At 39.1% G+C, this 23,379-nt stretch overlaps 2 protein-coding genes across 2 annotated transcripts in view; both read left to right on the top strand.

Moving 5' to 3' along the window:
- Positions 1-550, top strand: part of LOC139728230 (protein arginine N-methyltransferase 5-like) — a 28,391-nt gene extending 27,841 nt beyond the window's left edge. The window contains exon 13 of the mRNA XM_071639192.1: positions 75-550. Coding sequence (XP_071495293.1) covers positions 75-227 — 153 coding nt within the window. The 3' untranslated portion in view covers positions 228-550. The remainder of the gene's footprint in view (positions 1-74) is intronic.
- A 10,758-nt stretch (positions 551-11,308) lies between these two features.
- On the top strand, positions 11,309-23,379 carry LOC139728229 (solute carrier family 66 member 2-like). Its single transcript, XM_071639191.1, has 4 exons — positions 11,309-11,628; positions 12,123-12,256; positions 18,653-18,869; positions 19,878-23,379. Exons 1-4 carry the CDS (start codon positions 11,399-11,401, stop codon positions 20,080-20,082), a joined length of 786 nt encoding a protein of 261 aa, XP_071495292.1. The 5' UTR covers positions 11,309-11,398; the 3' UTR covers positions 20,083-23,379.

Here is a 23,379-nt window from a genome sequence, read left to right as displayed (position 1 = left end):
TTCAGGCTCAATCCAGAATTTGGGACATATGAATGTAAATGTTTATTCTTTGAGTTTTCTTGCCTTTTCCTCAGACACCAGTCCATTTGAAAGCAAATTCTCAAGTGACCGTCCACTTCTGGAGAAATTGCCGCAGCCGGAGCGTGTGGTACGAGTGGTGCTTGACCGACCCCGTGGCCACACCCATCCACAATATCAACGGCCAGTCGTACACCATCAGCTTGTGATGCCGATGGATCCCCTCCCCCCTATTTGTCAATTCAGCCAAGTGTTCCAAGTGACATGTAAAAGAGCAATGCGACTGTGATAATTTATCATCTGCCGGCTTCTCTGAATGAAAGCGTATTGGAGTGAATGGCATCATGTCTGCATCTCATTCCTGAATCTATTCAAATCTATTCACGACTAAGATTTGCCGAAAAGTATACTGTATTTTATCTAGCAGAATTAAATATTTCTCCAGGAGGCTCTTGAATGAATTTGAAGATCTATGTTTCTGACATAATTCGGCCTACATGTGATACACAGACTTAAGCATGACATTGGCAATGCTTGTGCAAGATTACATAAGGCTGTGATAGCATGCTAGGCATGATAATGTGTCTGAGACCATTTAACTTGCTGTATCTACAGCATTTTTGTAAGATGGATTTTTTTTTTTTGTGGCCTGACATTACTTATCATATCAGCAAAATTCTGATTAGTAAACAAATAAATGTTAGCACATGCAAAAATAGCCTGGTAAAATGTACTGTTTATGTAAATGAGTGAAACATCCAGTGCATGAAATACAATGTATGGTGCACAATATGCAGTCAACACTGAAAGAATAAATCATGTAGCAATGGTACACTCTATAGAGCGTAAGCCTTGAAAGTAATTGCACAATATCATATTGACATTTGGCCAATCAGAATGGAGATGTTCTTGCGCCCCATATACGTATAAAACTTAATTGTGATTACAGTGACATAACCTCCACATGTGCATTTGTGTACTGCATGCTGTGATTCAATAAACTGTAATGTGTAGACTGTTACCCAAAATGCATTGCAGGTATCATATCAGTCAGCGATTGCAAGTACCAAATCAGTCAGCAATTGAATCGCATAAGACGCATACAGGGCATGGTGGATTTCTTGTAGGGGTAGAGATGGATGGAAGGATCGTTTGCGTTGCTTTCAAAACCCCTGGCAGTATCAGATGCTGAGCTTCAATTAACCCTTTGTGCGCCAGGGGCTATGGGCAGTGTGTACAGCGCTATGGAGTTTTCTGTGCCAACCAGCACTCACAGCCCACAAAGGGTTGAAGAGCCGGTGGCGCGGGGAGACCATGCACTTGGAAGGCTGGCCTGACTCGCATAAAGTCAGAAATTCCTATATCGAATCATGTACAGCTTTGCAACGCAGCACAAATGTAGCCAAATAATCTCAACTGGAGTTGAATGTTACCGATGAGCGTACGCTTTGGTGCACACATTTGCAGATGGGCAACTCTATTCAAGCAGACCCGTGTCAGTCGTGGTTTTGTTATATACCCTGGTGGGAAGCAAATGCAGATTGATTCAATCAGTCCATCCTTTTCTCCCCATGTTTCCCAGTCTTTAAAGGGATAATACGGTATTGGTGGAGATGAGAATTGGGCTTTTAACTTTTTCTGAGATACAAAGAAAACACTTATGATATAGTACAGAGCATGCCATTTTAAGAGGAATTCAAAATTTATTTGATGAAAATCGGGTTTGGAATGACTGAAACATCCAAAAACAAAGTAAAACAAAGCGATCGTAATAAAGTGTGGGTCTCACACTTTATTAGAATCGCTCTTTTTTTGGATATTTCAGCCATTTCAAAACCAATTTTCATCAAATAAACGTTGAATTCCTCATTGAATTACATGCTCCTTCATATTTCATAAGAGGTTTCTCATTATCTCACCAAAAGATGTTAGAAACCTGAAATTAGGTCTCAACCAAAACTGTACGATCCCTTTAATGATTGCCTTTTTATTTGCAGCATTATACCTCTACTTCTGATGATGGATATGGTAGGTTTAGTCAGGACATACAGGGCTTAATAGCAATATTCTATGATGTGTTATGTGCAAGATTTTTTCTGCATCTAGACTATGACCAAGGTATCTTCGGGAGCTAGGTCTTGCCTTGTACTCTCCTGCTCTCTCCTCAATGTGTACTACTTTCTTGAATGTTTTAGAGATGATTGTGTAACTTGATGATATGCATTTAATAATATATGACGTGAAAAAAGAAGTATGGCATGGTACTGTTTGTAGTAATTCATACACAATCTGCTTTACAAACCAAAACTAGAGTGATTAAAGGATGCATGAAAGAATGAGTAAAGAATAATGTCACTCTCAATGGAAGATAAAAGAGGTGGTACTGAGAAAGGTTTATTCATATATACAGAATGTACACACAAAAAAATACAAAAATTCTGAATTACCCAAACTCTTTGTTATTTGTCATTACTATGAAAGTGTATCTCAGATGTGAGTTATTTCTCAGTAGTAAGTTTTGTAAGGCTCAGTTTGTCCTGTCCACATTGTGCTTACACAAATCTCTCTCGTATTCCTAACCCACATACTCTTCGTATTTCACGACGAATTTGCTCCAAAGGGTTGCGACGGTGTCAGATTTATTTTGCCCTGAATTATTTGAGGGTCGTTTGCTCACGAGCTGCCAAGTTTATTCATAAATGTGATGCTTCAAACCAAACCTCAGTTTAGAGAGCCAGAGTGAAAAAAAAAGAAGAAAAAAAGGTGGAATAAGACAGAGAAATTAAATTGTCAGTACAAATTTGCTGCCAAAGTCTGCTGTGGAAATGGTCAGAAATTGTATTGGTAACATTCCATCTGGGCAGGCAGTTGTGCAAAGAGACAAAGTGTAGGTCTTACGCCTCGCCACTATCATTGTTATTTTTGTTTAAAGATTCCAGTGATTTTGGTTGATTTAAGGCATGGAATTTGATGGATGCAAATTTGGTATGTGTATGCAGAAGAGTGCAATGCTGGAAAGCATGACAAATTCCAGTTTATTTGTTTCATTGGTGTTCATTCTAAAAAGTTCCAGATGTAATAGTGAGATGTACAGTGTGCAAAAAGGCCAAGGGCCAGTAGTGTTAGCTGTTTGTAACTCCCCCTTCAGTTGGACTTGTGCTAGACTATAATTAAAGCTACTTCAAAAGGCATCAGATTAATGATTTGGATGCAGGTAATTGAATGTGAAATGTATGTAGCCACATTGCGTATTTTCCCATTCTTCAACATGACCAACATGAAAATCTTTGGTGAAGACCACATGGTTGTAGCAGTATACCTCCTGTGGTATCTACATGCTTTGTACTTCTTCTTTTTTGGCACTTTTGGATACTGCTTTCTGTAGTATGTGCTGGGTTCACAAGTGACAGTTCTTATTCCACCTGATTAGTGCGTTCCTGCAGGCGTGTATTTGTCAATGAAGCACAGTGACCAACTTATCACAACAATAGCATTAATAAGCATGCCCCAATGCAGAACATTTATGGCACAAAGGCAGTATTGTGTGTGTGTAATAGTGGAATTCCTTATAAGACTCATTATTGCGGACAGTGGTAACAATGACTAATAAGAGTGCATGTCCTCTGGAGAGTTTTGTGTTGAATTGCCCATGCAAATATAACCTTCAATCCTCAATTCCTCGTCAGGGTGCAATTGTTTGTACTGAATAGAGCATCTAGTAGCTGTGCGTTACATTGACCCAATATTATGTGATGGTGATGCTGTATTTAGAGATGGTTATTGATTAACTACCCACACCCAAACCTTTTTGGGATTCACACTTTGGATATGTCTAAAGCCTCGTCCATGCCACCTTTTTATTTATTTATTATTATTATTTTTTTGTGGGCAGTTTTCTGGCTTGTAGTGAACATAATTATGCCTTGTACCACATGAGCCCTTTCGACAAGGTTATGCGATGTGAAGATAATATGGCATCGAACGCGTAAAATACTGTTCTGTATTTCGAATTTATACCTGAGTCATATACGGAGATTTGTTTCCAAGTGTGTCTGTGTTTGTGTGATTACTGTGGATTCTTCCAGAGTGATAAAATAATGTGCATTTTTGACAGTATACTTATATGTATTCCAGGACATTATACATCTAGCCGTGTCGTTGTATTCTTCCAGGTGTGTTTCGGTACCTAGATCCATCAGCGTGGTGTAGAGTGATCCAACGTGTCCAAAGCGATACATCACAGCCTTAAATCATTAGTTTCATCAGGTTCGATGGTGATTGATACAGCTTTAACGTGTTTCTCTTGGTTGTTTGCGTAACAATAAAATGAGAATGCAAGCCCAGGAGAAAAGAAGCAACTGTGACTGAGCGTCGTGAGCCTAATTGAGTATCTAGCTCATTTTGCATTGTTGCTCTACCTGTGCATATTTATTTTCAAATGTATGGCTATATCTTGGAAAGAGATTTTTTTTTTTTTTCAAGTGCATCTCTCAAAGCCTTCAGTTTTTGTATTGCTATTCAGCTGAACTGAGTTCATATTTTATAGTTTTCTATGGATCTTGGCAGCCTTGGTAGGCCTGTGTTCTTTCTATTGCTCATTTCATTTAATACCTTGTGTCCAATAAATGTGACTGCACAACTACTTGAAGTATATGTTTGATTTTTTTTTGTTAACTTTTCTTTCTTTTATCAGGGGATAACGTGTGAGAATGGAAGGTTCCTGCCTCATATTACTGGTTGCATTTTGGCTAACATTGTACTAACACCACAGATCTCCAGGATTGTTTGATGACATACCTACCCATATTATTGTGATCCTGATATTGGCCACCCTGATATTGACCAAAAGGTCAAAGTATGTGTTATATTATGAGCATGCGTGCACGTGTGTGTGTGTGTGTGTGTGTGTGTGTGTGTGTGTGTGATATCATTTGAAAGAAAGAAGTCAAAAAGATTTTTTGCATTAAAAAAAAAGAAGAAGCTATGTGTATGTGCACATGTGCAATTTTGTGTATGTGATGTGTGTATATGTGTACTGTGTAAAATATGTGTTTATGTACTTTTGTGTACCGGGGTATACCATTTCGGGAATTCACTCTGCTAGCTGGTGTTACTGTGGTTACAGCTTGTTATTCCGAAGGCTCTTTAGTCCGAAGATTCATTATTCAGAAGGTTCGTTATTCCGAATTTCATTTTCGGAATATAACGAATCTTCGGAATAACGAACCTTCGGGATAACGCCACAAATATTCGGATTAACCAACCCTTTTTCATTTTTGGATTAACGAACCCCTATATTTAGGGAATTTGTGTGTTTCGGATTAACGAACCTTCGGAATAACGAACAGCACTGGTTACTGTGACCTATCCTGAGATTCAAGGCAGTGGGCTTGAACCATTTCAAAAGCCTTGAAAGATTTTAACATTTAGCAAACATCTGAGAAGTACTTGACTTGAGTTTGTCTGTGCTATGTAATGTGTATGTGTGTACCAGTCACGTTTATTACATATTCTGTTGCTGTAGGTATGTCTTTTTTATGCACTCCAGACTTAATATCACATAGGCCTCAAAGGTCACCACATTTGATGAGTTTCTACCATTCCAACTGTTTTATAACATCTCTGAATTTCTCATCAAACAGTTGTCCATTGCTCCAGCAATCTAGTTCTACACAACCCTTCAAATGTAAAAAAAAAAAAATGAAACAGAAAAAAAAATGCTAAATCTTGTTTTCAGTCACTGAATTAAACAAATCGAATTGAACTGAATACATGTAACAATTAAATGTACAATGTACTAGTATCACCAAGACAAGGGTCACTTGAACAAGAACTGCAGTGAGATTACCCGAGGAGCTACGGAGACAAATCTCTTTGGATTACCTTGACATAGCGCCCTCACATGGTCAAATCTTACATAAACTCGTCTTGAATGTAAACAATATTGAGTTTACCTGTCACCGGTCCGGAGGAGCTGGCTGTGCTGTGTGGACGAACAGTAAGTATTCGCGATGTTTTTCGCCTCCCTAACTGACCCGAAAACGTTCATACAACTTGATTTAAGATTATCGAAGGCTTTGGCAAGATTAATGTCAAATAACAGTGCGTTAGGATGATTTTCATGAGGCCAATAAGAGATATGTGACGAATGTTCACAGGGCTGCCAACCTTGAGTGAGAGTTTGGCGTGAGACACTGCACGAGCGAGGGAGCGGACAACAGCGTAGCCAGGATTTCATGTTAGGGGGGGGGGGGGGGGCGGTTAGTCTGCGAGGGAGCGAAGCAACCGAGCCCGAGCGAGCGGAGCGAGCGAGGGGGGGAGGGTGTGGGAGGGGGGTGTCCCCCCTCCCACGGTAAGAACTTTTTGCATTTGGATGTTGTAAATGGTGCAATTTGATGCATGTTTTTGCGCGTTTTATCGACGTGAAACAGTCCCACTTGTTCATGGTAGCAGTTTATTTTGATGTAGATTATTATTGAACAATTTGCCTATAAAATGGTATGATTTAGATACACTTCTTGTATTAGGCCAAGTAAAAAAAGAAACCAGTTTCTCGTCCTCGCGCGCATCGATTTTGGCCGCCGCATCGATTTTTTTACTATTTACTATTTTCAAAATGGCGCTGAAAATACCAAGAAATTCATAATTCTCGTCCCAGCCCGCTCCCCGCCCGCATCAACCTTTTTGATATTTACTATTTTTTTCGGCCGCCGAAATAACAAAATCGACAATTCACCTACCAATCGTGATGTCTCATTTCTAATTACGCCTTGCGTCCTCTGCTTAGCTGGAGTACAGCTGTAGCTTCTGTAGTGCGTATGTAATAACGCACGCATTTCACACTGCGAGCTCGGCAAGAAAGAATGACCCACAAAGCAGTCGAACTGTAGTTGGATGGGCGCGGCGCGCGGGCCTGGGCTGTGATGTACAGCGCACTCGGTATCGTCGTGAACGCGAGAGCGGCAACATTTTTTGCGAACAATCGCTGATATTCCACGCATATTTCGCGCATTGCTCGTATTTTTCCCCGTTTCTCATATTTTAAGCGGATGAATTGTACTGTACAAATGCTTGTGAGGATTGTATCGAGTTTGTATGTATACATTTTCATGTCATTGTGACTATGTGCATGTGTGTGCAGTGTCGGAAGGTACGGTGCCAGTGCAGTGGCCGTGTGCGTGCTGGCCGCGTATACGTATGCGTGTCTGCAGCTGTCAGGGTCCCCCCCCCATCCCCCTGATCTATCAGCCGTCTGCACGCACGCATGAACACATTCGAATGTGTAGAGGCCCAAACACTCTGCTCTGTAACGTTGCATCTGACGGCGATGTATTGTTCTATTTTGAAGAGAAAATGAATGCGCTTTTCCAGCAAATGTAGAATTATTAAAAAGGTGTATCTACAAAATAAATAACTTTTCCACGGACTCTGGTTTGTCTCGTATTTCTGCGGGATACTTTTCTTTACTATGTAAATTCACGGACACGGCCGTGAGTCGTATCACACTGATACAATCATTCATCATCCAAATGATGAGTGATTATCAAATGTCTTTTTAGAACATGAAGAAACATCTTTAAATGTTTAATGCTATAATGCCATATCAGTATCATTTTGACATCCATCTGCAATTGTACCAGCCAGTTTCTAGTTGAATGTGCTACAATGCTGTGAAGAGATGCAGATACATATACCATCTGTGTGGACACAAAAAGTCACAAACACCAATGATTCCATAAATAAAGCAGTGTTTTGAATATCATGGAATTTATTTCAGTCGTACATTTGTTGATAGAATGTTTTATACCTGATTCAATTAATAGCACAATACATCAGAATTGCAAGTACACTGTCACTGGTATCAGAAATGCCATTAACACTAAGTAATACCAGTATTAAGATGGTCATTTTCCCTTGACATAAACATCTGTAGTGTACGTAGTGGAAAGAAAAAGCAAATGTATTTTTGCATGCATGAAGTTTCATTTCAAGTATGGTACATATTATATCTATGCACAGAGTGCAGGCAAGACATACTTTTGGGACCTGGTCTCTCATAACACAGCTACCAGAGTGATATTTCATTTCATAAATTGGATATAGAAAATAGTATAGCCCTCTCTCGTTACCTTTCTCAGAATTACCGGACGAGAAACACATATTACTTTCATTTTGACAATCCTAGAAAAAATAGTAAGATATCAAATAGTAAGGGCCTCCCTCATCGCCTTGCTCAAAAAACCCGGACGAGAAACTGCTTTCTTTTTTTACTTGGCCTTAATTCTTTTCACTGAATATAATGAACGCGACTGAACCCGAGCGAGCGGAGCGAGCGAGGGGGTAGGGGAGGGTGTGGGAGGGGTGTGTCCCCCTCCCACAGTAAGAACTTTTTGCATTTTGATGTTGCAAATGGTGCAATTTGATGCATGTTTTTGCGCGTTTTATCGACGTGAAACAGTCCCACTTGTTTAAGGTAGCAGTATATTTTAGTGTAGATTATTATTGAACAATTTGCCTATAAAATGGTATTATTCAAATACACTTCTTGTATTAATTCTTTTCACTGAATATTATGAACACGACTGAACCCGAGCGAGCGGAGCAAGCGAGGGGGAGGGGAGGGTGTGGGAGGGGGGTGTCCCCCCTCCCACGGTAAGAACTTTTTGCATTTTGATTTTGCAAATGGTGCAATTTGATGCATGTTTTTGCGTGTTTCATCGACGTGAAACAGTCCCACTTGTTTAAGGTAGCAGTATATTTTAGTGTAGATTATTATTGAACAATTTGCCTATAAAATGGTATAATTTAGATACACTTCTTGTATTAATTCTCTTCACTGAATATCATGAACGCGACTGAACCAGAGCGAGCGGAGCGAGCGAGGGGGTAGGGGAGGGTGTCCCCCCTCCCACGGCGAGAACTTTTTGCATTTTGATGTTGCAAATGGTGCAATTTGATGCATGTTTTTGCGTGTTTTATCGAGTTGAAACAGTCCCACTTGTTTAAGGTTGCAGTATATTTTAGTGTAGATTATTATTGAACAATTTGCCTATAAAATGGTATAATTTAGATTAGTCTTCTTGTATTAATTCTTACACTGAATATCATGAACGCTGTCTGTTCAGCAATCAAACAGAAAAAGCATGCACACGAGGGTGTAGATAGGGGCATATCCCCTCCCACACGAAGGTGATTTTGCGTTTTCAGACCTGAAATTCAGCGATCTGGTGCAAATTTTTGGTGCAATACTTTTTCATCGAAGTGTTAAAATCACGGAATTTAGCTCTTATTCCGAATGTGCACCATCTGTGCGTATGTATAAAGTCTAGTGAGGTATAGAGCTTAGGGGAAGGGGATTCCCCTTCCCGCTCGCGGAGCTTTTGCGTTTTTAGAATTGAAATAAAGCGATCTGGGTATAGCCACAGTCTACTTCTTTGCATGGCCGGGGGGGGGGGGGGGGGGGGGGGGCGAGCAGGGAGAAGGCGTGGGCGAGTGTTATCTCCACCCTTCCCTTCCGATGGAGCTTTTATCTTTTTAAGGTTGAAATTGAGATATCTCGTATACGCATATTTGATGGAATCAACATTTGAGAAATCACAAAAAAAACCTGATTTTTTTTTTTTGGGGGGGGGGGGGGCTGAGGGAGGAAAGGGTCGATTAAAAGGGGAAATTCCCCTGAAGATACATGAGGGAACCTTCCGTTTTCGGAATATAAGTGATAAGTCTTGTGCACTCAGAATTATTCAGAATTTTTTGTAAATCTAAAAAGTGTACTTGGCTAGGGAAAGAGGCACAGAGGGGGAGGGTTTGGGAGGGGGATACCCCCTCCCAAGCACGAGAGATTTTGCATATTTTGAATTGAAATTCAACGATCTGGTGCACACTTTGAGTGAAATATTAAAAAAAATATCGTATTTGATAAAAGGTTGCAAAGGAGACCCGCTTCATGTGCATGCATACAGTATACACTCATTTTTTTTTCCGCCTCCCAAATCCCCGGTCCAAATCTTACGGGGGGCGACCGCCCCCGTCGCCCCCCCCCCCCCCCCTGGCTACGCCAGTGGGAGCGGAGCAACCTCCTGGCTAGCGCATGGCGGCCTGCTGTGCGGCCGTACGAACGTACGTACTACTAGTATGTACACAGTACGTCAAGCGATGTAAAGCACACGTCATTGCTATACATACTGTAATTTGCCATAAGTACAAGCTATACGCTCACGCGGTATGGTAGAAACCAATCGTAATCCAATAGCTCGTCTTTGCGCGCGAACCGAAAACGATTATTATTGGTTAAGCTTTACACCCGCGCGGGAAAATCTCGAAACTTTGGGCTTGGGCATATCGATATTCGGAATATCAGAGAATTTAGAGATATATATTTTTTTTTTACATTCCATTTTGGGGGTTTAGCGTGAGATTTCGTTTATCAGAGTGAGACAGTCAAAATTGGTTGAATTGCGTGAGTCTCACGCTGATTGCGTGAGAGTTGGCAGCCCTGTGTTCATGCTCCCCACCCAGTTATGATGAGTAGTACGTCCACGTCACAGACCACCACGAGCCACTAGTGTAGTGCATGGGGTCACTCACAGTTCGGGGTTTCAAGCCCGTAGCAGCCGCTGCTCCGCTGGCGCGACGTGGAGCTGGCGCTGCCTTGCTGCTCATCAGCTGCTGTAACTGTAAGCATGCTTTGACTGCACTGCCCGTAGACCCGTCCGTTTGAAACATCACATAGTTGTGAAAGTACTTTGCACGCGATGAACTATGACATGTCGTGCGTTATTCTGTGTTTTTTTTTCTTCCATGCTTAAAATGTGGAAAGACTTCCATGGGGCATGCTGCGAAGAGTGTTTGTGATTGTAAACGCTATCGATCCTCGATCGGGAGTGTGCTGAGAGTCTCAACAAGAACATGTTTACAATATTAGATAATGAACAAGTGTAGACATCTAGACTTACTATAAAATTACACATATTTTGCAATATTCAATGAATATATGAATGTTTGCATTTTGCCATTGTGAATTCATTAACAAAGAACAACTAACATTTTGATTTTGCTTCATATCCTCATTCTGCAGATATCGGCGTCCAAGCAGCATCAAAACTCATGGTCGTGACTTATTCAGAGAGATGTTGAAGCAACATTGAGTCTTCGTGATAAATCCCCAGTCGTATCTTTCTCCCAGTCATCTTGTCCAATATTCTGTGCAGTCTCTTTCAGTATCACGTATGACAATGTGTCAGAAAGTTTTGTCACCGAGTAAAATAAAAAGATAGTTGTAGAACATAAGTGATCATGCGGACTGCTGGTAGACTTCAGGAGTAGCAAAGATCTATTGATTGCTTGTCAGGCAGTAAGTTGGAAGGAACTTCATATCATCATGGAGAATGACATTGTACGAGGCTTTGCCAACCTTGCCGACCATGGCATGCCAGATATTACTCTGATCAACCTGGTGTCGTGGGGCGCATCGGCGGCGATGATCTTCGGTGGAATCGTCCCCTTCATTCCTCAGTACATGGACATCAGGCGATCAGAGAACACGGACGGCTTCTCCACATATGTCTGCCTTGTGTTGCTCATTGCCAATTCACTCAGGATTCTGTTTTGGTGAGTGTCATTTCGCAAAGCCTCATCATTGTATAGCAGTATCAGAACCTCTCATGTAGACTTACCCACCATGCAATGCTCTTGAACTGTTTGTTTGAGGAATGGGAAAGAAACCCTGGACAGCAAGTCATTCTGATCAGGATTATGTGATATGTACCTTTTACATGGTTTTGAAGAGTCAGTATCTCTTTGTGTGTTTGACCCAAATACCTTTTTTTTTCACTGGTTTTAATGTCAATTGACTTGGATCTCTTAATATCTTGCCAGCAATGTCTGTTTAAGATGAGATATGACAAGACTCTTGTACCGGTACACTAATTGTCTTGATTCTTGTCCCTAATTTTGTGAAAAACGTCTGCGACAAATGTGATGATAAATGATTATATGTATTTCTTGTCGGAGCTACCAAAGGCAGCATGATCTACAGTGATTAGTGGCTCATTATTTTGTATCTTTTTTTTTAGCCTTTCATTTTCTTTTTTTTTTTTAACCAGGTTTGGTCATCCTTTTGAACTTCCACTCCTTGCACAAAGCATCATCATGATAGGAACGATGATGGTGATGCTGCAACTATGCACCCGGGTCAAAGCACTTCACGAACTTTCGCCGGTCAAGAAGCATTTCACAGGTAGTGGTTTCAGTAGGAGCAGATATTCCCTCTAACAGAGTTTAGACAACAGCGATGGCCAAACTGAAATTCAACCCCTTGAGTGGATTTGTGGCCAAATTCCGAACAGTATCAATTAACTTCCAAATTCGAAACAAATTTGTGTGTATGTGTGAGTGCTGTGACTGCAGCAAAAACAGCATGGCAGAGATTTGTCTACGCCTGTTGTTCAAAAACACATCATGGTCAATGAAAAAGACAGAGTTTTGCGCTTTCTACACTCCGTGATAAATTTGTATGTTGATCTCTATAATGATGAGACATTGGAGCATGCTTTGTCATGGGACGGTGTTCAGCCACAAACTTGTAGCAGAAGTGGTGCTGACATGACGAAATGACTTATTGTAACTTGGTGTTATATTAGCTTATACAAAAACACTCAGATGACATATCTGTTTGTGGATAGAAAGAGCAATGGTCATAGCATACCTCAAAATGGCCCATTCTATACCTCATATGTGTATTTTTGGTATGGTAATGGTCTTTGATATTTGGGATGAGGGTCTTTGGATATGTCCTGCATAAGAAAAATGTATTCTATGTAATATGTATTCATCATCTTTAAGACTGTATGGTGTAAGAAGAAAGACCACGGTTGCACCCTTTTCCACCTCTTCTTCAATACCTAACTCACAATTCCAGTTATCTTCCCAAAACCAGTACAGAGCCATGTGGCATTAATTCTTCAGATGGGCTTTCTTACACAATTGTCAGTATCTATTACTAAGCTTTTGGTCGTCCATATCTTGACCAACCATGTGGTGCAGTATCACAGCTAAGAGTAACACAAGTGTTGCACTGTGTATAGGTTCTCCACTCATCATTTTCTTCTCTCTTTTCTTCTTTTCCCCCCTGTCTGTTTTTTTTCTTAATTATTATTTTTTCATTATACGTATCTCACCTCCATGCATGTCCGCTTGTCAATTACATTCCACCCCCCCCCCCCTCACCTCACCTTAATGTGATATATCTGAAACTGTATCCTTATACTTTTCTCTGGCTTTACTCATTGCTAACATATATTATGCAATGTGTTACCCACTATCCACCCATGTATTACTCACTGTGTACCCATGTGTGCACCAAAATACCCGCCACTGTAACCACCACCCCCCCATTATAGATGAACCCGTCTCAGAGTCCTTCCCTGTGTCACATGGGGAGGGGAGGGTCCGTCATTCCGGCAATACCCCGCCCTCATCTAGAGAGCGGGTTGTGGTCAGACGCTCTGAGCGGACCTTTCTTGGTACGTACATATAATTGGTGTACCTATCTTGAAATGCATTGTTTCCCCCATTCGCATGAACCTGGAGCAGTATGTGACAAAGGTGTGCAGTTATGGTTGCTATGACTTCTGTCGCGTGAACTGTATTGCAATGTGCCATTGTTGTGAATGCAACAATACTTTTGAATGAAAGGATTTTAATACCATCAATTTATGTTTGCCTTCTGGTGAAACTGGGTAATCAAATGATCATTTGTTTGCATCTAAGCATCTTATAGTAATGCTAGCGCTGATATGATCTAATATGCAATGATTGTTGGAGTATGAGCAAGAAAATTATCCCAGTTATCCCAGTTTCTGCCATTCCCTTTAAAGGGATGGTACAGTATTGGTGGAGATGAGAATTGGGCTTTAACTTTTTGCGAGATACCAAGAAAACACTTGTGATATAGTACAGAGCATACCATTTTAAGAGGAATTCAAAGTTTATTTGATGGAAATCAGGTTTGGAATGACTGAAACATCCAAAAATAAAGTAAAACAAAGCAATCGTAATAAAAGTGTGGGTCCCACACTTTATTAGAATCGCTCTTTTTTTGATATATCAGCCATTTCAAAACCAATTTTCATCAAATAAATGTTGAATTCCTCATGGAATTACATGCTCTTTCATATTTCATAAGAGGTTTCTCATTATCTCACCAAAAAATGTTAGAAACCTGAAATTAGGTCTCAACCAAAACTGTACCAAAACTGTACGATCCCCTTAAGCTTGGAAAATATTTTCATTCTTTCAACTAACGTCATCCTACTTGCCATCATTCTCTCTGAGGTAAATGCACAAGAGCAAGATCTCCAATACCAGGGCTAGCTATCACTGTAGTAGCACAACTACTGCTTTAAGACCTTATTTGCTCTATTAGCAGCTTCATGTAGTACTGTATTTTGCCATGTGTTTTGTACTGTGCAAGCTTACTATTACTGTTAAAGTAGAAACTTTCGCATGAATTATCTTTCTGCACTTGGCTGGGTAAGATAAAGTTCATGTGTTCTTCATTCCCCAGAATCAAAAGATAAAATAGCATGACATACAACTAGCAAAAAAAATTGTGTGCTCTAATTTTCATGCTAGTTTCGTGTCACACAAAATGTTCAAAAAATTTCCGCGCTGTGAAAATATCCACTTTTAAAGTATTGTGCAAATCTTGAAAGTTAGAACAATGTCGTGAGTGCAGCCATTAACGATTATGAACCTCAGCGATTACCGGTACATTGTATTTTTGTGGTACAAGAGACACCCTTTTGGCATGTTGTTGATTTAACACATGACACAGTGATCTCTCAAAAACTTGGAGAAACTAAAAGTGATGCAAAGTATATGGCATATATACAGTATATCATGATATATTTTCTTGATTATGGTTAAAGGACAAGTTCACCTTCATAGACGTGTGGGTTGAGTGAATGGAGCAATATTAGTAGAACACATCAGTGAGAGTTTGAGCAAAATCGGACAATCCGTTAAAAAGTTATGAAAAATGAATTTTTGAAGTTTCTTGCTCAGTCACGGCTGGATGAAAAGACTACTATAGCTTGTGATGTCACATGAGTACAACGATATAAAGAAAGAAAGAAAATTCAACATTTTTCCATTTTTCTCGCATAACAAAAGAACACTCGACTTCTCTCTTTCAGAAGGCAGAGGGAATGATATTACCCTTAACATACATCAGTAGCAAGTCGAAGAACTGTGCGCTTTATTCAAAAAGTGAAGTTTTGTGAAATTCTCTTTTTATTTTCCTTGTATAGTTGTACACATGTGACATCATGCCCTGTAGTAGTCTTCTCTTCCAGCAGTGACTGCGCAGATACTTAAAATATTCGTAACTTTTGAACGGATCGTCCAATTTTCCTCAAACTTTCACTGATGTGTTCCACTAATATTGCTGCATTCCCTTAATCCTTATGTATATGAAGGTGGACTTGTCCTTTAATAATGAATTCACATATTGAACACAATTCATGTGGTATTTTAACTCACCTTATTTTATTTTTCTGATTTTGCCACCCATGCAGTCAGTCTTATTTAATCAGTCAGAGTAAAAGACATCAGTACAGGAAGTTTGGTTCTGATTGCTTTATCACCTGTGATATTTCTTTGATGAAAATCATTTCTTCAAAATCAGCAGTCAAATAAAAAAAAATTGATGTTCAGATGTAGATTTTATCTGAGATACTAGCATTTTGCACAATATTGCGAATTAATCATACCGCAGTACACACATACAAACACACACAAACACATGTTCATTTGAACACATGCACCTCTTCCCTGTGCACATGCATCAGCACAAAGTGAAGCCATCAAAATGGAATATTTCCTGTTTGAATCATTCCATTCTGTATATATAGCAAGAGAGCAGGAATGTGCCTCATCATTTTCTTATTTGCTTTGTGTCCATTGTTAGGATTGTGACCAGTACGGGATATTACACTGTTTACTAGTTTCCCATCATTGCTTTGAGCTGACACAAGTCAATTTCTTTGAGCTGACACAAGTCAATTTCTTTCAACAGAAACCCCTAGTCAACTTTTTCCAACTGAGTTTTCATTTCCACGTATAATGCTTTACCAACTCTCCCAACCAGCAACTTTTAGCTGCATTCGTAATGAAGTTATTTATAAGAGGAGTTGAATGAGTAAAGAATTTCCTCATTTCGTTGAAATCCTCTTTTGGTTGAATGTCACAGTTATGATCCATTGTTGTGATGAAAGGGAAATAGATGTGATGCATTAGGAACCATGTTAGTCTTTCATTCAGACCAGTGCCAGTCTTCTCTCACTTTATGAGGTTCATTCACCGTATGAGTTTATAATGTAATGCACATTACCCATTAGACCAAAGTTGGTTTGATATGGACAAAATGGATACAGTGCCACTACCTTAGCACCTGAAACAGGCTTGAGTTTGGTCACATGACAAAATTTGTTGGCATTGCTCCCGTATGTTTCCTGTGCTGGTGGAGCCACTGACAATCACCCTAACCCCATCGAACTTTCCTGTCTGGCTGTAAGGCATGTAAACAGTCGTATGAATTTGTTCTTGTTGATAGAGAGTGTGTGAGTCGAGGATGTTCACTGGTTTGTCGTAAAGTTAGCAGGGACCTGGCTTCAATCCATCCTAGCATTTTTTTTTTTTTTTTTTCATTACAAAATCAATCCCCTGTGTAAAACCTCCCAATGTGGGTTGAATGGATGTCAACCTTTTATGTCATATTAGCCATGTCTTCTTGGCAAGTAAATCATACGTGTAATAGAGAAACATCTGCTACATGTGTATTAAGCATGAATGCAAGGATTTCTTTGTAAAGACACATCAACAAGTCTTTTGAGGGTTTTGTGGGTTTTTTTTTTGCCTTCGCCAGCAGGTGTCGCCTGGAGGCATTATGTTTTCGGGTTGTCCGACCATCTGTCCGTCAGTAAACACTTTTATGGATGGCATAACTTAAAAACCATTTGAGGCATCTGAATGACACTTGGCCTACCAGTTTATATGTAGGGCCTATGAGTGGACGAAGCTCTGCTTCTGAATTTGTGGGCACAAATGCGTAAGGTCAAATGCCATAAGGTCAATTTCTGAAAGAGCATTAATTCTCCCATATCTCCACAATGCCTGAGGGTATTTTTGTGGAAGTTTGTGTAAGTTTGTAAGTTTAAGCTCATGGGTCAAAGGTTAGATGAAAATGCTTCAGTACCACTTTATCCCTCCATATCCCAGAAAGGCTCAAGGTGTATTGATGAAACTTATGATTATGCATGCCTTGCCTGACAATCATTCTCTTTGGAAATTCTATGTCATGGGGTGAAAGGTGAAGGGTCAAAGGTCAGGTTAAAATACTGACATTACACTATTTTTTCCATACCTTGGAAATGACAGAATGTATCCACTTTCAAACAGGGTGTACATTATACAGTTGTATGCCTGCATTTCTGCACAGTAATTTTGTGTCCAGGGAAAATCTAGGCCATGGGGTCATGATTTTCATTTGGAACTTGGAATATCATTTAAGACACAGCATACTCTCATTTTTAAGTTAATTTTAACTTTAAGACCATCTTTAATAATTGTGAAACACCCCCAGATATAACAGTGACCTTGTCAAAGTGCCACTCAATTTGGATAAAGCCATTTGTGATAATCATTTATGTGACATTTGTGGTGACATGAAGGACTTTCTCAAGTGCAATGCTGACAGTTTTGTGGGTTTGTTCTTTTCTTTTGCAAGTAGAAAACATTTTGTGGGTGGCTTCAGACCAGTTAAAAGTTAGTCTGAAAAGATATAGTGAAATTTCATCTGCTCAACAACGGATATCTGATCGAAATTGGAGAAATATTAGGGAAGTTACGATATTGTGTGAAATTTGGCTAATTTTCAGAAAACAGTTCTTGAACAGGCAATATGAATTCCTTGGTAGGCAAGTGAGTTGAAGATGTCATCACCTCACAACTTGACATATAGTTTGAATTCAAAATCTCAAAATCCCCATTACTTTTTTATTTTGGTTCAAACGCAAGTATGCCATAGTTTCAAATCCTAAGATACTGTGCAGGTGTATGACCAATCTTTATTTTTGAAGTTATTCAGCCAGGAATAACATTGTTTTACATTTTTATAGCAGAAAATTCTGATTTTGGTTTTTATTTGTATGTGTGTGTGTGTGTGTGTATATATATATACGATCAATGAAAAATTATGAGGTGAGGATATCATCAGCTCACTCATTTGCATATTCATATGAAGCAATCAAGAACTGTTTCGCAAAAATTAGCCAAACTTCACAATTTTATAAGTTCCTCAATTTTATCTTATTTCAGTCACATTTTCACTGTCGTGCTGTAAGATACAATGTTACTCTTTCTTTTCAGACTAACTTTTAGCTGGTGTGTAATTGCCCTTTAATTTCAGGCTTATTTTGAGTTGTCATCACCTATAGCTAATTTGCTTAAATGCAATCCTCCTGCTACAAGCACATTGCTTTACCATTTCATAGTGCATTTTAATATGCAGCCATGATATGTCTCACCGTGCAAATTATTCCGCACAACCCACTCCCTTCTCATTCCTGCAAAGACTTCAACTGGCGACACTTTTGGAAGTGGACACGCTTCATAGACTACATCCTGTTCATGGTCGTTTTCTCCACCATCGGGGGCGTGGTCACATTCCTGCTGTCTTCCAGCAACGTTTACGTCGAGACCATCGGGTTCCTGGCCGTCTTCACTGAAGCCATGCTGGGCTCTCCGCAGTTTTATCACAACTACAAGAACAAGTCGACTCAGGGAATGAGGCAAGTGTTGTGTGACCAATACAGTGTAGTGACAGCTTCTGCTGCAACTTAACCCTACCACAAACTCCAACCCATGTTCAATTTATCTATGTATTCATTTTATTGTTTAATCTTTTTAAAGAATAAGCAGGGTAGTTCTGTTTAGAGTGTGGGATCCTGCTTTCTGAGTGAACCCTGTTACAAATAGTGAATATTGCATGTCTTCAATCTGCCTCTAGAGCATGTGGTATTTAGCAATAAATACATGCTTGAAAAGTTATTAAATTTTCTTTTGAAAGTTTGAGTCATTTTTGTTTTTTGTTCTTTGTGATAGTATGACAGCAGATTTGATGATTCCCGGGATTGATACCACCCTGAGGAAATTTGAGAGTAGTTTGACAATTTAATGTCTGTTTTCATTCAAGCAACAGTGGGTTGTTACTTTTTCAGGGTCTAAACATTAGTCAAGGTTCTTTTCCTTGCTTCCCTGTTAACATTTTTAGTCATTGCGAGGAAAAGAAATTAGTGTAAAAGTGGAAATTTTCGTGCATTTTGCACAACCAGAAAGTAGTGTGAAAATAAAAGTTCGCAAACATTTTTACTTGCTCTATGTACCACTATCAATGTCATGATTCCACAGTATTAACAAATAACCTAAATTCTTCATACACGACCCAACCCAAAAAAATTTCTCGCAAGAAAGTATCTACAGTGGACTCCCATTATAACGAAGTCTGCGGGGCCGGCAGTTTTCTTTCGTTATATCAAAATTTTGTTATAACCGAACAAATAAACAGTTCAAAAAAAACATAGAGCGGATAATGTTGCGGCCTGAATTTTTACTTCGTTGTAACCAGAATTTCATTATAACCGTGTTCGTTACAATGGGAGTGCGCTGAACTTTTACAGTACCTGAATCCAAGGATAGAGATAGACAGACTAGAAAAAAAAAAAGAAAAAAAGATATATGCATTCAATCATATATCGGTTATGACTTTAATTTTCTCGTCCCTATCTGTCAAACTCCAGCATCAAGATGGTGATGTTCTGGCTATCGGGTGATCTCTTCAAGACTGGCTACTTCCTGGTCAACAGTGCTCCTGTCCAGTTCTGGATCTGTGGCATTCTCCAGGTTTCAATAGACATTGCTATCCTGTCTCAGGTGGTGTACTATGGCACAAGACCGCCGGTCAAGCTGGCCAAAGTGTCGGCACCTGCAGATCATATATCCTGATGAGCAGGAGTGCTTTTTAAAGTAATTTATTCCAGCGTACTTAATAGTGATAGCAAAACTGACCCGATGACAAAAATCAAGGTCACACTGTGAACGGGTGATGAATGAGATAGAAGTGAATCATCCCAAAATGCATTTTTTGTGAAGTGATTCACTCAAAGATAGGGAACATTTTATTCCCAAGCATTTTGACTAAAACCTTTAAAGTGTGAATAACAGTGCTGCACACACTTTGTCTTGAATTGAATTTTAAGTCTGTGGTTGCACCTGATAGTACCTTGTATTTAGTATGTGCCAAGAAGGATAATGTTGATTATATCCCTCGCAAATTATTTTTTGTCCTCTGATTGGTTGAGAGCATTGAAAGTGACAAAACTTATTTTAACCATGAAAACTCTTGTCACATCAGAGTCTATTTCCCTAGGGAAATAGTAAAAAACGGTATCACGCATATTTTAGTGTATGAGACAGTATCGCATCCTGCTCATTGCATTGACATGAATACAGTACTGTTTTTCCACCAACACTGTGTCTTGGCTTCGTGAGAAGACTGGTTAGGTTTTCAAGTTCTAATGAAAGGGTATCGCGGCGGCGTTGTTTCGCGAGAAGACAGGTTAAGTTTTCACATACAAATGTACGGGTAGCGCGCTCCGCAGACCATGAATACAATTGGCGTGTGTAATTTCTCTGTGTAGAAGAAATGAACTTGTTTAATTGAGTGATCAGTCAACTTTACAAACTTCAAACAGAGAGTAAATCCCACATACTTTGCTAGTAGTCTTGAAATAATTTGGGAGGGATATAAAACAAATATACCAGGCCTGATATAAGTGTATACTGTAAGACACTTTTGTATACTGGTAGCTATTATGTAACTCAATACATTAATTTCCCTACAGAAAAAAAAAAGAAGAAGATAGTACAAGTTCTTTTTTGTGGGTACAAAGTAGGCCCTTCAGACATTTGGACCTACTCATTTGATATGCAAAACTGAAAAATTGATGAAATGAATTCATAAAAATGTCACAATGGGAAAAAGTTGGATAAACTTTTCATGTCATATAAAAGAGTTGAACGTACACAATTTGTGGAAAATTGCTCAGTTTTACTTCCTGAAATGCCCAAGAGTAATGTTGCAGATGATGTTCTCTGTATATGCCTGTGTGTACTACACTAAAATTGGTGATCTGCGGTAGAGATTCAGGTTGTGTATCAGACTCGCAGCCTTTTTAAAAATATGTTTTACCCAACAGTGGAGACCCAGGTATCATGATTAAAATTTTGCAATCATTCTCCGTCCTTCACCAGTACAGCCATTGGTTCTGTGTGCTCAGTCTGTATGATATGATGGTAAAAATAAGTTTTTGAATCAATCACTGAGCAGTCTTAAATTATTAATATTAATGATAATGATAATGAGCACTTTTATAGCACATAGCACTAAGTGTATTAAACATAAACCTACTTCAAATTTCATGATGTGTATGTTAGTTCTTGTTATGTTAAGTTATGTTATGAAATATTCTTTATTCTACGGTATGGCAATGTAAATGAGAGTCCTCTGTTCTACAGATTAATTAATGTGTTTATATTTTCTTATGCTCACTATGTCTATTAGTAACCAGGTAATCGGGTTCAATTTTACATGTTTGGAGAAGTGAAAGTGCGCATATGCTGCAATTGAAGAAAAAAAAAGAATCAACAAATTACAGAATATCACGTAGTTATCATGGATTTTTCTTCTTCTTTTTTTAAGGATGCTTTAATAGATCAAAGTACATCAAGTTTCAATCCTTTTGGCATCATTTTCCCCAATTGTAGACATGAATTAAAAAAATCATAAATTAACAGTTTGATAAGTTTGTGTGACACTTGATTAAATAATGTGATCAATATTCTTAATGTTGTGTTGCAAATCTGGTTGCATGCACTGAGCTAGTCACATTGGACATGCTGCATAAAGCTCTTTTAAGCGATGTTAGGTGCCTGAATTGGTATAAATTGATATGATCTTCAATATAATAAATCTGAAAGCAAAACAGCAGAAAGCTTAGTGGAGCTTTCACTAGACTCTTCAAACAGTATGCTATGCTGTGTAGATCCTTTAGAACACCACTTTGACATAATTATAATCGCAGGGTCATAGATTTGAACCCTGTCAAAGCATTCCCAAAAAGCAGTATTCAAGAGAGATGAAGGACAAAGCAGTTGAATTTCATTTACTACTTGTGGCTATCCTCTTTCTCTTCCAGAGTTGAATCTATTTTTATATCTGAAACATGTCAGTCATCTTTTGACGACACGGAGTGATATTATATGTTGATTCATTTTCTTATTCTGCTCCATGATTGAGTGAACACCAACTATTGCTTGTAATCAGGAATGGAAAAAATGGATGGCTCCAATATGCTCAGAATTATTGTCATGCTGCAGATAGTTAGAATCATACATGTACTTTAGAAAGAGGTAGTAGGGTATACTGTATTGTTTCATGAATAGGATAGCATCTTCTATAGATTATTAACTGCACCCTGCATTATGGCCAGTTTATTTAATACAGTGTTACTTAGTGTACTAGGAAAAAGAAAATATGTGGATACTTGCGACACCTGCAAGTACAGCTGAAATACTTGTTTTCATTACCCCTCAGAGCTTATGCAACTGATGTTCGCTGAATTTAAGTTATGACCAGCTGTAAGCGAGTGCAGTACTCGTGCACTACTCAGGGTCTTGGCGAGAACTACAGTGACTTGCCACTGTGTGGGCTCCTCAAATTTGACATTTCATTTGCTGTACACTACCACTTTCTGCTTTAGAGTACTTCATTTTTCACTTCTGCTGCCAAAACATGAATTAGGGTGATCTTCTTTAGAAAAATATTGTTCTGTTTTGTCTTGTTTTTTGCACAAATTTTCTGTTACCATGAACCACAGCGGAGTGTTTCGAGGCCAAATCGAGGGTCTTTCTGTCTGAAAAGTAAAAGTGTGGTTTAATACTCTCCTAAATAATGGTATACTAGTTGCTCTTTACTAACTGTAAGAGATGCCTGCTCTTGTATAGTATGTGGACTCATAATTTTAACAAGGCTCATGTACTTGCAGATTGAAAGAAAGCTTATTCACTTGAAAGCTGGTAGAGTTCCATGAGGAGTATTTGGCAGCTATATGTAGGGAAGCAGTCAACCTCACCCCGAGTCCAATCCTGAGGGACTGAAGGAAAATCCTTCAACTTAATGTGAATTTGGACTTAAACAATCAAATTATCTCTGTATTTTTCAACAGAATATATTCTTGAATC

The sequence above is a fragment of the Diadema antillarum genome, unplaced genomic scaffold (genome assembly GCF_040938485.1).
Source record: "Diadema antillarum isolate AM-2024a unplaced genomic scaffold, OU_Dant_1.0 seq00000170_RagTag, whole genome shotgun sequence".
Lineage (NCBI taxonomy): Eukaryota > Metazoa > Echinodermata > Echinoidea > Diadematoida > Diadematidae > Diadema > Diadema antillarum.
This window is presented reverse-complemented; position numbering and strand designations above follow the sequence as displayed.

Bases quoted from the DNA above. Each gene is read 5' to 3' on its own strand.
- LOC139728229 (XM_071639191.1), top strand. From the start codon at position 11,399: ATGGAGAATGACATTGTACGAGGCTTTGCCAACCTTGCCGACCATGGC. The intron at 12,257-18,652 runs GTAGTGGTTTCA...ATTCCTGCAAAG, and splicing joins GGTCAAGAAGCATTTCACAG to ACTTCAACTGGCGACACTTT. The intron at 18,870-19,877 runs GCAAGTGTTGTG...GTCAAACTCCAG, and splicing joins AAGTCGACTCAGGGAATGAG to CATCAAGATGGTGATGTTCT.